Below are 13,602 nucleotides of genomic sequence, written 5' to 3'. Positions count from 1 at the left end.
AGCAATTTGCTAAATGGGTAAAAAAACTTGCAACCAAGTATGGTTACTGAAAATGGCAAAAACTTCTCAGTGGAGAAATGCTTGCTGCACGGGAATTGAGGGGAGGCAGCAAAGCTTAAAAGAACGTATTAGTTTTCTGGCTTAACGAGTGACTTCTCACCTAGTCCGCCCCTCCGTGTAACCGGTAACTCCCACCTATGGTTTGAAACATGTCGACCTATCACATAAATTCAGATACACTAGGTCCTATTAACGCCTTTACTGTATCCACACACACTATTTTTAACATTGTCCAGTAGCCTTACAATAAATAATATTAAGTCATACCAGGACAATTTTTAACCCACTGACCTTTTTTTCACATTCATCACTCACATACCCGCTCCACTGTATTTTCAGGTGTCGCAGCACACCTTGACGGCACTCGGCTGTCAAGGTGGCCCCGATGATGAAGCATGTCACCGACCAGGTCGGTGAGTGAGGGGTTCCTTAAAAAACAAAGAAGGACTTCTTCTTACAAATCACGGTCTCATTCCACCGATACTGGCTGTATAGCCTCATCTTTGGTGGTACTCCTCCTATTTGTTATAGAACTAGTAAACCAGGGGACTGGGAGTACCCTTCCGTCCACTTGAGTGGATAAAAATCCCTTTGCTCTCTATATCTTGTTAAATATATGGTTGCCAGATATAGCCATCAGTACAATTAAGCTGGATAAATCTGCTTTACAGGAGCAAGGTGCAGACAGGAGATGCATTTAATGTCTCCTCCCACCATTAGAATGGTGGGACGTCAGGGTGGAGGTAAAGGGTGTTAGATTTTCAGTTTCTGGGCTTTCAGATGGATGGATTTCCTCTGTCTCCCTAGGTTACTTACTCATTAATGAAGTAAATGTTTAGGTGCCAAAGATGCATTCTATTAAGAAAACATCCTCAGAAATTAGGAACAGGAATAACTTTTCCTGATCATGTTTTTTAGTATGTGAAGAAGTGAGGCCTGAGCAAGTAATTCTATATGGGGCAGAATAGGCAGGAGACTGTTACATTAACCCGAGAAGCGGGGCAAGAAAAAGGAAAGTTTTGCCTATAAGTGGATTGTTAGGCCTTCAATTAGAGGGAGAATTGGACCCATACTGTGAGATATCTGGCTCACAGAGAGTAGGGAAGGCACATCAATGAAGGTGCTGTGTAAATGCCAGAGGCAAGCAGAGGCTTCACTGATTTATTGACTGGTTTGTCAGTTGAAGAAGATTTTTTATCATGGGTTCTTCTTGAGATATGTGAAACTATGGCTTGTATAAAAAGTGTGTCATATCAATATAATAAAATCATGCACACTATGTATCAATGCTTCTCCAAAATGCAGTCTGTCAAGAGAGGGAAACAATCTGACCTCTTCATATCTCTTGACAGTCTGATATGTTTATACATGTCCTGAAAGAGAAAGAGAAGCAAATGCCTTCTGGCCTTTGAAACATTTGAATAGTCTTTGTGCGAATCATGAAGGCTCTTAAACACTACACATTGGAAAAATAATTAGAATGTTCATGATTTGTTTCAAATATTGAATTAATAGAAATCTAATATATAGTTTATTCTTTTCTTAGATGATGCACACAACATGAACATCTGTTCAGAAAATACAACCGATGCCCCAAGATTCCTGGTCCTTGGTTTCCAGATTCAGCCGGAGCTGAAGTTTTTCCTTTTCCTACTCTTCTCATCCATCTACCTTGCCACGGTGGTAGGGAACACACTAATTCTTACCACAGTTGCTGCTAGTAACACCCTCCACTCTCCGATGTACTTTCTCTTGGGCAATTTATCCTCTTTGGAAATCTGCTTCACGACAAACACCGCTCCCACCATGCTGGGTGGGTTTCTATCCAGCACCATCACGGTCTCGCTCTCCGGCTGTGTGGTCCAGCTGCATGCCCTAGGCTGGCTCACTTGCACCGAGTGCGTGCTCCTGACACTCATGGCTTACGACCGATATTTAGCTATTTGTTATCCATTGCATTACGGCTCTCTCATGAGCGGAACAGTTTGCCTTAAGCTAGTCCTGTGCATCTGGACATCTGGGTTTCTAGCTGCGATGATCATAAGCCTTCTGATTTACCAGCTAAATTTCCCGGCTCAGCCTCGGATTGACCATTTCATCTGTGATTTTGTGCCTCTTCTAAAAGCAGCCTGCTCAGATGTCTCCCTGCCTGAGATGTTTCGCCTTGTTGCATCGTTCACAGTAACACTAATTCCTTGTTTCTTAATCGTTACTTCCTATGTGTGTATTATCTCCACCATCTTGAAAATTCCCTTGGCCACGGGCAGACAGAAGGCCTTCTCCACCTGCAGCTCCCACCTGCTGGTGGTGGCCATGTACTTTGGGACGCTGATCGCCCTTTATGTGGCCCCATCAACCGGCAACTCTCTGACTCTCAACAAAGCCCTTTCCTTGCTCTACACCGTGGCCACACCACTGTTTAACCCCATTATTTACACCCTGAGGAACAAGGAGATCAGGGAGGGCTTAAGACACACTTTCAGAACCATCTCTAGGAAACAAGGTGATGGAGGAGGCAAACTAAATAAAAGAAAGACATGAAAGAGCATAGAACATTGAAACCCAGTTCATGAATATTCAAAGACAAATCATCCAATCAGTGTGGAATTCCAAGGTGCCTCTACCCTGTATTCCTTATAAAATGTAACACGTTTCTTAATTATGAAATCCTTTGTATTTGCAGAATTCAAAAGTTTATGATTTGAATATCGGTTGCATTTATGCACCTAGTTATGTTGTATGGTTCCTATGAATTAAGTAGGACTGTGTATCTAGACAACGTAAGCTTCATCCGGAAATGTTAGCCTGGTTCCTAGCTCGCTCCCAGTGCCCTTTCTGAACCCCTAACCTTACCAGGGTACCGGATGGTATAACCAACCTTGAACAAGACCACTCCTTATTCCTCAAGGAAATCGTGGCAACAGATATACCCTATTGTTGTTACGTTTACGTACCCAAAGTAAACACAAGAAAGGTATGACTATGGCTCTTCAAACATTTATTGAAATAGTTGTATTCTTGCATAGAAAGAGTGATCTGCAATCATTAGGCAGAAGAAACAAAGCATTGTAGCCAGCTTTAGAATAATGAAGAAAATGATAAAAAGTTCAAGCATTATAACATTACTATATGATTAGACTCCTATCTAACGCTAACTATACTAATGAGAGCATAGTGGAAGCCCCCTCTGCCAGATACATTGGGTTAGCCTTAACCCTGTACCTGAGTATGATGTGACAGGAAGTCAGCCTGTGCAGAACAGGCTATCGTCCTTTGCAGGATAGAGGTCAGAGTCAGCAGGACTGCATCTCAGTCACAGTGTGTCAAGTTTCATGACTATCCCAGCAGAAGTGATCCTCTGCCCAATGTAGCACAGAGGCTGTTTATATAATAAAAGCATCATTCCAAGCGCACTGTGTCAAAGGTGTAGCACTGATGCAGTGGTTTGTCTGGAGCCTTAGAGCTGTCTCCAACTGGACAACCAAATACAAGGACACCACCTTCTATGGGCCTAGCTTTGGGCGGATTTACGAATAACATGAAAATAAGGCTTGCTAATAAATGAATTGCAGGTATAATAGGTTCTCAGTACACTATTGTCTAAGTGTAAAATATGTAAAGAGTCACCATTAGAAAATGATGTCAAGTTAAAATGTGAAACTAAAATGGAAACTTTGAGCGGGCCCTGGTGTACCTAACAACAGTTCTACAAAAGTTTCATTTTTTGGTATCTGATTAGAAGCATATTTTAGAAACATATTTTTCAGTAAAACTATTCCTTATTCATCACTGGGCTTTTCACTTCGTTGCACGTAAAATCGTATTTGGATTCCATCATGCGCACACATACACCGTTCCCTCTATGGCATTCCTAAGCAGACTGAAACACTTACCTTCATTGGCCATTTTTTATTATTATTTGTTAACCACATTCAAGATTTTTCTTATTAAAATAGAGATTTAAAATAGTGCCTGTAGAATATAGGTGGCAAACACCTATTCACTATATACAAATGTGCCTGGACAGACATTTTTATGAGCTTTGAACTCTCAATCATGATAAACTCACACACATACTACCTATTGTAGGTCTGCACTAATTTATTATTCTAACTCCAGTATTAACATATTTAGAAGCAAGATCTTGATGTTTGGTTTAGGTGTACTTTGATTTTTTTTATGGACATATTTATGTATGGTAGATAGTTTGCATGTCAATATTTTCAATCTCCTTTTTATAGTCCATGTCGTTCAGTCAACAGTTTGACAGGCCACCCGCTCATGAATCCCTGCCTATACAGGAGATTAGCAAGCAGTCCAATATCACATCCTGATGCATCTTCTAGGATACTTTGTTAAGCTTTACAAGATGCACCGGCTCCATGCTACTGGAACTCCCTACCAGAAGGAATAATGCTAGATTGATGAAACAGTCCTTCTCAGGTGCACCCCAAGAATATGGAACTCCTTACCGCCCAACATAAGATCCTCACACACAAACCTTTAAATAAAGAACTGAAAAGCATACTCTTCAACTGCCAGACTGAGCCAGCACCACAGCAAGAACCATTTAAACGCAAAGGCCAAACTAGCACCTCAGCAAGAAAAGTTGGACAGACGTGGCTTTAAAAAAGTTATCAAATTTATATATGAGTCCTCTGTCAACAAATCTCCCCCTTGTTTCCCCTTCCTCCTCCCTACCATACATATCTAACAGCATTAGCCCACATGCAAAGCACTCTGATGTTTCTGGGTCTTGTGCATGCATTATACAAAATGTGACTAAAAACAACTAAAGTGAAAAGTACTGTAATAATTATCCATGTACATGTTTTAGATATGTTCATATTTTTGTCACAAATATTTTGTTTTGGATATTTGTTTTATGGGATATTTTTTATGTTTTCTTGGATCATGCATATCTTTTATGTTTATATTTTAACCAAATAAAGAGATTTACAACTTTGGTGTTGAAATGAGTCAAATCCATCAAATCACTGAATTCACCAGTAATTGGTGAGTGAGCCAATATATAATATTATATTTGTTATCTACTGGCGGTCACCAGTAGGTAGTTATAGTTAGGACCCAGTTTCCATACGAAAAGCGTTTTTTGATTTGCCAATAGTTTTGGCGCCATTTGACGAATGTTCGCGGCATTTTCAAAACTAATGGGGCACTCCGGTCAGCTCCTGTCATTAAAGTTTTGGGGTGATTCCTTAAGCAGGGGCCAAGAAAAAATGGGTGTCCCAAAACACGTCTTCTTTATTTTAATTTCGATAGGAAATTTTGAAACAGGCTACAGCATGAACTGCTGAATGGAATTACACCAACTTAGGCAAAAAGGTAGCTCTTAATTCATAAAGCATTCTTTTTTTTAAATAGTGTAAATCCATTCAGTACTTTCTGAGAAATTCAAAAATATTTTTTTTGAATGTCTAGATGCTGTGGTAGATCCGCAAAGCCTCCCGATCACAAGTTTGTCTCTGGCTGTCAACACTTCAAACCAAGAAGTGTTGGCAGCCATCTTGTGACTTGGTAAAACCGAGTCACAAGAAAACAGCAAAAAAAATAAAAAAACAATTACAAAAAAGAAAAGGGCGCAGGGTGGAAACACCTTCACCGCCTAGGCCTGAGACAGGGACCACTAGGGCCAAAAACAGCATGTTTATAATAAAAAACAATAAAAAACGTGCTTCATTTTAATAGGACCCCGGGTGGGCCTGGTCCATGGGCAATCTGGTAACTAGATTCAGGGGCCGTGCTGGCCCCCACATGGGCCCCCCGAACCCTGGGGACCACAACCTCCCCGGGGTTTTAATGATTAAATGTGGGGAGCCTTGTGCCACCTCCCTTGGGCTAGCTTTAAAAATGTGGTGGGGGGCTCGGACTTCCCCACAATAACCCGGGGACCACCACCTCGCCGGGTAACTAATTTTTTTACGGGGGTCTGTTGCAGACCCCCGGGACCACCACCTCCCTGGGGCTACATACATGTTGGGAGGGGGACAGAGCAGCCCCCCTCCAGGAGCTCTCCTTGGCCATTGTGACTGCCACCCTCCAGGGCCTCATGGCCCCCTTCCTTTTTTTTTGCATAGGCCCTGGGGGATAGGGTCCCCAGGGCCCAAAAAGTGTTAAGGGAAGGGGGGCCACACAACCCCCCTTTCAAAAAGATGAGAAAAAAGAGAAGCTGGCATATCACCAGAGACCAGCCCCCTCAATGCAAACGTGCCTCCTGGTGTGTTCTGGGTTAAGGCATTAAGGGCCAGATGTAGGTAAATTTTATTTTCCGACCTCTTAAATACCGAGTCATACCGACTCGGTATTTCAGAGGTCGGAAAATAAAAGTACCGAGATGTAGGTAAATGCAGATGTGCAATTACCGAATCGGAAACAGTCGGTATTTACCGATGCGGTAAATACCGACCAGTTAATGCCCATGCATTCCTATGGGCTTTGAAGCCCATAGGAATGAACGGGCATTTACCGGTCGGTATTTACCACATCGGTAAATACCGATAGCCACAAGGGTGCAGGGGGTGTCACTTTGACACCCTCTGGCACCCCCAAAAGAGGCTCGGGTGCCATGTGGCAGGCATACCTGCCCTAAGGGCAGGTCTGCCTGTCATATGGCATAGGTGTGCATGCACACATGTGCATGCACACCTGAAACGGTATTTTACCATCAAGTAGTATTTGATGGTAAAATACCGATTTTTTAATGCTTGTGGGACTCAGAAGAGTCCCACCTACATGTCAATTTTCCCTATTCCGTTAAAATACCGACTCGGTATTTTACAGACTCGGTAAATATACCTATCGGTAAATTTACCGAGTCTGTAAAATACAGGGACCTACATGTCAAATTGCTTTTACCGGTCGGTAACGGCCGAATTCGGCCGTTACCACCCGGTAAACGCCTACCTACATCTGGCCCTAAGTCCCCTTGAATCCTAAGGGGGCATGGTCTCAGATCATTCCCAGAAATCCACCTGTGTGGGGCTTACTAGAGATAACCAGAGGGCTAGTTGGCCCCCTAGGGACCCTCAGGAGGCAAAGGGACTTCATCCCCCAACCAAGAGGGTGCCAGGAGTTGTGTTTGCATAGTGGTGGAGAAAGGGGGCGTAGCCTGTGTCCACTTCTTAGAAATCCCACTATCTGGGTTATACTGGAAGCATAAGGTAGGCTAGTTGGCCCCTAAGGACCCCCAGCAATGAAGAGGACTTTAATCCCCATCCAAGAGCACGCCAGGGAGTGCATTTGCAGAGTGGTGGGCAAAGGGGGCGTGGCCTGCTATGAGAACCAATCCTGCTGTGTGGGACTTACTGGTGGTAATCGGAAGGGAGATTGGCCCCCAAGGTTGTCCTTGGGGGCCAACTACCCCTCCTGATACCTCCAGTAAGTCCCACACAGTGGGATTGCTAAGAGTTCTTCGGAGGCCACACTCACCTTTCTCCACCAGTCTGCAAACGCACCTCCTGGCAAAGTAGTGGTTGGGGGTTCAAGTCCCCTTCGCTACTGAGAGACATTGGGGGCAAAATAGCCCTCCTGGTACCAATTGTAAATCCTATGCAGTGGAATTCCTGAGCGCTGGTCAGAGGCCCAGCCCCCTTTCTCCACCATTCTGCAAATGCGACTACTATTAGGTCTCGGATTTGCAAGAGCCAGAGCTATTGACATTGTAAATGTAAGAGTTTTCAATATTTTTTTGGAGTGGAGTGGATGTATGTGTGTGAAGTGAAATTATGTGGTATGTTGTGCAGTGAAATTGTGTGGATATGAATTATGTGGTATTTAGTGTATAGGAATTATGTAGAGTGGGATTATGTTGCAGGGAGACTAATTATGTGGTATGGTAGTCTGTGTTGTGGAGTGGTAACCTCAGGTTTAGTCTTCCTCGTTTCTATACAAGATAAAGTATAACTCAATGAGACATAGAAAATGAAGGAAGTACAGAGGAGCACTTGTGGACCTAGTCACCGGTATGAGAAGGGCCACTGGAATTATGTGACTGTTCAGCTGTGTTGACATTTGCACCATTATAAATGTTCTGCATTTGCCATATAATCCATCATCTGCTGCATAATCTGCAGATTTGAACAAAACAAACTTGTTTCTAGCTCAAACGACTCGAACATTACAAAAAATGCAGTGACAAGTGTTACAGCGTGGTGGAAGGCCCATTGCAAACATAGAATGGTCACCTGTTACTTATAGCTAAATGTGGGATTCAAATTAGCACTAATGGTGTGCAAACCACTCTTGCTTCTTTCTGCTCCTCTCATGCTTCTTTCTGCACCTTTCTTCCTTTTTCTGCACTTCTCTTGCCTTTTTCTGCACATCTATTCTGCTTTCTGCACCACTCAACTTTCTGCACCTCTCTTGCTTTTTCTGGACCTCTCTTGCTTTTTTCTTCTGCACCTCTCTTGCCTCTTTCTGCACCTCATTTGCTTCTTTCTACACTTCTCTTGCTTCTTTCTGTACCTCTCTTGGTTATTTTGTATCCCTCTTCCCTCGTCTGCACCCCCGTTCTCTCTTTCTGCATCTCTGTTGTAGGTTTCTGCACATCACTTGCCTCTTTCTATACTTCTCCTGCCTCTTTCTGCACTTCTCTTGCCTCTTTCTGTATCTCTGTTGCTTCTTTCACTATCCCTCTTACCTGTTTCTGCACCCCTCCCTTGCCTCTTTATGCACCTGTCTTGCCTGCTTCTGTACCTCTCTTGCCTCTTTATGCACTTCTCTTTCTTCTTTCTGCACCCCCTTGCCTCTATCTGCACATCTATTGGTTCTTTCTGCACTGTGCTTGCTTCTTTCTACACCTCTCTTACAGATTTCAGCATCCCTCATGCTTCTTTCTGCACTCCTATTCTCTGTTTCTGCACTTCTCTTGCATCTGTCTGCACTTCTTTGCCTGTTCCTGTACATCTCTTGCTTCTTTCTGCCGTCTCCTGTCTCTTGCTGCACCTTTGTTGCCTGTTTCTGCACCCCTCTTGCCAATTTCTACACACCTATTGCTTCATTCTACTCTTCTCTTGCTTCGTTCTGCACCCCTATTGGTTCTTTCTGCACCCCTCTTGCCTCTTTCTGTGCCCCTGTTCCCTCTTTGTGCATCTCTCTTGCCTCTTTCTGTACATCTCTTGCCTCTTTCTGCACCCCTCTTGAATCATTCTGCATCCCTCTTGCCTCTTTCTGCAGTTCCCGTGCTTCTGTCGGCACTCCTGTTCCTTCTGTCTGCATCTCTTTTGCCAGTTTCTACAACTCTCTTGCCTCTTTATGCAGTTCATATACCTCATTCCGCTCCTATGTTGCTTCTTTCTTCACCCCTCTTGCCTCTTTCTGTATCCATCTTGCCTCTTTCTGCACTTTTTTGCTTCTTTTTGCAGTTATCCTGCCTCTTTCTCACCTCTGTTGATTCTTTCTGAACTGCTCTTGCTTATTCCTTCACCCCTCGTGCAAACCTTTGCACCCCTCTTGTCTCTTTCTGCACTCTTCTTCCCTCTTTCTGCACCTATCTTGCCTCTGTCTGAACCCCTCTTGTCTCTTTCTGCACATTTTTTGCTTCTTTCTGCACCCCCTTGCCTTCTTCTGCACCTCAATTGGTTCTTTCTGCACAGCTCTTGCTTTGGTCTGCACCTTTATTGCAAATGTATGCACCCCTTTTACTAATTTCTGCACCCCTCTTCCCTCTGTATGCACCTCTCTTGCCTCTGTCTGCAGTCCTGTTCCCTCTTTCTCCTGCTCTTTTGCCTGTTTCTGCACCTATGTTGCTTACTTCTGTACCACTCTTTCCGCTTTCTGCACAATTTTGCCTCTTTCTGCAAATCTGTTACTTCTTTCTACACTTCTCTTACTTCTTTCTGTACCTCTCTTGCTTCTTTCTGACCCATCTTGCCTCTTTCTGCACCCTTCTTTCCTCTTTCTGTACCCCTTTTGCCTCCTTCTGCACATCTGTTCTTTCTTTCTGCACTGCTCTCGCTTCTTCCTGTACCTCTTTTGCCTGTTTCTGTAACTCTCTTGGCTCTTCCTGCAACTCTCTTGACTCTTTCTGTACCCCTGTTCCCTTTTCTTGCCTCTTTATGCACCCCTCTTGCCTCTTTCAGCAATCCTCTTGCCTCTTTCTGCACCCCTGTTTCTTTCTGCACTGCTCTTGCTTTTGTCATCACCTCTCATGCACATTTTTGCACCCCTCTTGCCTCTTTCTGCACCTCTCTTTCCTCTGTCTGCACCCCTCTTCCATATTTCTGCACCTCTTTTGCCCGTTTCTGCAACTCTCGTTCCTCTTTATGTACTTTTCTTTTTCTACACATCTGTTCCTTCCTTCTGCATCTCTCTTTCCTCTTTCTGCACCTCTCTTGCCTCTTTCTGCACCTCTGTTGCTTATTTCTGCAATTGTTGTGCCTTTTTATGTACCCCTCCTGCCTCTTTGTGCACCCCCTTGCCTCCTTCTGCATCTCTGTTGGTTCTTTCTGCACTGCTCTTGCTTTTGTCTCACCTTTCTTGCAAATTTCTGCATCCCTCTTACTAATTTCTGCACCCCTCTTCCCTCTGTCTGCACCTCTCTTGCCTCTGTCTGCAGTCCTGTTCCCTCTTTCTACGGCTCTTTTGCCTGTTTCTGCACCTCTGTTGCTTACTTTTGCACCACTTTTTCCACTTTCTGCACAATTTTGCCTCTTTCTGCAAATCTGTTACTGCTTTCTGCACTTCTCTTGCTTCTTTCTGTACCTCTCTTGCTCCTTTCTGACCCATCTTGCCTCTTTCTAAACCCTTCTTTCCTCTTTCTGCACCCCTTTTGCCTCTTTCCGCACATCTTTTCTTTCTTTCTGCACCGCTCTTGATTCTTTCTGTACCTCTTTTGCCTGTTTCTGCAACTCTCTTGGCTCTTCCTGCAACTCTCTTGATTCTTTCTGTACCCCTGTTCCCTTTTCTGGCCTCTTTATGCACCCCTCTTTCCTCTTTCAGCAACCCTCTTTCCTCTTTCTGCACCCCTGTTTCTTTCTGTACTGCTCTTGTCATCACCTCTCATGCACATTGTTGCACCCCTCTTGCCTCTTTCTGCACCTCTCTTTCCTCTGTCTGCACCCCTCTTCCATATTTCTGCACCTCTTTTGCCCGTTTCTGCAACTCTCTTTCCTCTTTATGCACTTTTCTTGTCTTTTTATACACATCTGTTGCTTCCTTCTGCATCTCTCTTTCCTCTTTCTGCACCTCTCTTGCCTCTTTCTGCACCTCTGTTGCTTATTTCTGCAATTCTCTTGCCTCTTTCTGTTCCCCTCCTGCCTCTTTCTGCACTGCTCTTGCTTTTACCTGCACCCCTCTTGATAATTTCTGTGCCTCTCTTCCCTTTGTCTGCACTACTCTTGCCTCTGTCTGCAGCCCTGTTACCTCTTCCTGCACCTGTTTTGCCTGTTTCTGCAAGTTTCCTTCCTCTATCTGCACATTTCTTGCCTCTTTCTGCACCTCTGTTGCTTACTTCTGCACCACTCTTTCCTGTAACATCATCAAGCTGAAGGTGATGTTCTGGTGGATACCTCAGCAGCTGGTATCATCTTAGATGGATATTTGGTACAAGATCCTTTAATCCTTTTAGAATAAAAGAAAAAAATGGATTCATGAGTACAATAATTACAAATATATTGAATTCAACATTTAACAAGAGAGTTGAGGGAGAGACATGGAAATCATTGTGGGACAATATGAATGGATGGAATTAATTGTCTTAGCAATCCACTTTTGAGAAGCCTATCTCATTGTAGTAGCTAAACACCACTTCCAATCATGCTTGCTCATTTAGATTGGCAGAGGGATGCTTTCTGAGCCTTACAAGTCCCATTCTCACCCACATTCTCCTCAGAAACAGGTCAGGGTCCCCAAGCTATTGCACATCAATTCATCTGAGATGGACTATCCATTCCGTGTGTCGTAATTGGACAATGGCCGAGTTAGCACTTAGCTGTAGCTACACGTTTTCTGTTATATTGGCCATACTCGAAAACGCCATTTTGTATGTTACGACGGCCATCTTAGATCATGAGCGGCCTCGTGGCCAGCGAAACCCTTTAGTCCGTTGTCCGTACCACTGACCACTTGAGTTTGCCCAGCAACAGGCTATTTTTAGTAATGGTCAAGCCTGTACATGCGCAGTCCCCTCTGACCAGTCACCCCTCAGGAATGTGTCTCAAACTGACCAGTGGGTTTGAAGCCCTCCAATGAGCTGGCAGTGTTCCAAAACATGACCATATATGTACAGAATGTTCTGTAACTGTGTGCCGCCCGTTCGTGTTATTACCTGTAACAACGTATAAAAGAGGGGGTCACACCGATGTTCGGTGTGATACTTCTTGCATTACCGAAGGGTGCTGTAGGAATGTACCACCACCCCATGGGGTCTTAATAAACTTGTTCTTTGAATTTCAGTTTCCGTGCCAACAGTCCTTCCAATGTAAGTGGGTTGTCTTTGGAGCATGTAGGCCTTGGGAACCCGATACTACAAATTGGCGACCACGAAGGGACTCATCGGCGACTCGGATGCCCAAAGGAGAGGTCGTGACGAAGGTTTGGACACTCGCCATGGACGCGCGCTGCCACTGAGTGACCCAAGTCTTGGCACCCACGGTGTTTCTTCCTTTCCTTCCGATCTGACCTTCCAGGTGGCGCCGGTCTCCGACTGAGTTTTCGATCGTCTGTGTTGCTGGATAAAGCGCCGTTTGGCTGATTCGATTAAAAGGACCTTGGCAGTTGGAACCTGGACCTTTGATACTTTGGGTAAGATTTGTGATCGGTAAGGTAGTCTGCGGACGCTTACTGAGGTTCTATGATTTGTGAGCGGTAAGGTAGTCTTCGGACGCTTACCGAAGTTCTATGACCTATGATTTTGATTTGAGTTAGCTAACATTTGTGAATTTGTGATCTTTGAATCTATATGTGTAGTGCACTTCACATAGGCAGGCATGTAGAGATGTTTCTCTAATTTTGTTTTTTTTCCTTTGAGAGGCACATTTGTGTGAAGTACTGTAAGTGCCATTTTTCTATGGTATCGCGCTTTCGTGGTACCACCCTGAACATGCCTGTTTTAAGCACACTCCGAGGGATGTGCTGTCTTGGAAATGGTACCACAATTAGGTTAGCGGAAGCACAGCCGGCTCCCCCAGAGGGAACACCAAATAGGGACATGTATATAAAGCATGGCCTTCCACCTATAATGTACAGTAAATTATGGAATAAGTATACCAAATCGGATCCTGAATTGCAATGGCCTCTACATGGGTCGTTCGATTTGCGAAAAGTACAGTTTGTGGAGCAATGTTTGTTTCAGCGAAGGTCTAGACAGAACATGTTTGTGTGCGAATGTGGGAGAAAGCGGTGCGTGAGCGAATGAAGCGCGAAGTTGCCTTGGCGGACAAAGAGCAGCGCAAGGCTGCTCGGGATAAGGCTTTACAGCTTGAGGAAAAAGAGGAGCAGGAAAAGAAAGACAGGGAGGAACGGGAACGTAAATTGCAAACTGCTGGTCAATTCCCTATTCGTCGACCGCTTTATCCTGTCCTT

The 13,602-nt window shown here is 44.2% G+C and overlaps 1 protein-coding gene across 1 annotated transcript; it reads left to right on the top strand.

The window, feature by feature from the left end:
- Window positions 1-1,620: 1,620 nt before the first annotated feature.
- On the top strand, window positions 1,621-2,601 carry LOC147678826 (olfactory receptor 11A1-like). The gene has a single exon (XM_086945746.1). It carries the CDS (start codon window positions 1,621-1,623, stop codon window positions 2,599-2,601), a length of 981 nt encoding a protein of 326 aa, XP_086801872.1.
- The last annotated feature ends 11,001 nt before the right edge of the window (window positions 2,602-13,602 follow it).

The sequence above is a fragment of the Lissotriton vulgaris genome, chromosome 12 (genome assembly GCF_964263255.1).
Source record: "Lissotriton vulgaris chromosome 12, aLisVul1.2, whole genome shotgun sequence".
Taxonomy (NCBI): Eukaryota; Metazoa; Chordata; class Amphibia; order Caudata; family Salamandridae; genus Lissotriton; species Lissotriton vulgaris.
The sequence above is the reverse complement of the archived record's forward strand: the minus strand, read 5'-3'. Positions and strand labels throughout refer to the sequence as shown.

Coding starts and splice junctions, on each gene's coding strand:
- LOC147678826 (XM_086945746.1), top strand. CDS start 1,621: ATGAACATCTGTTCAGAAAATACAACCGATGCCCCAAGATTCCTGGTC.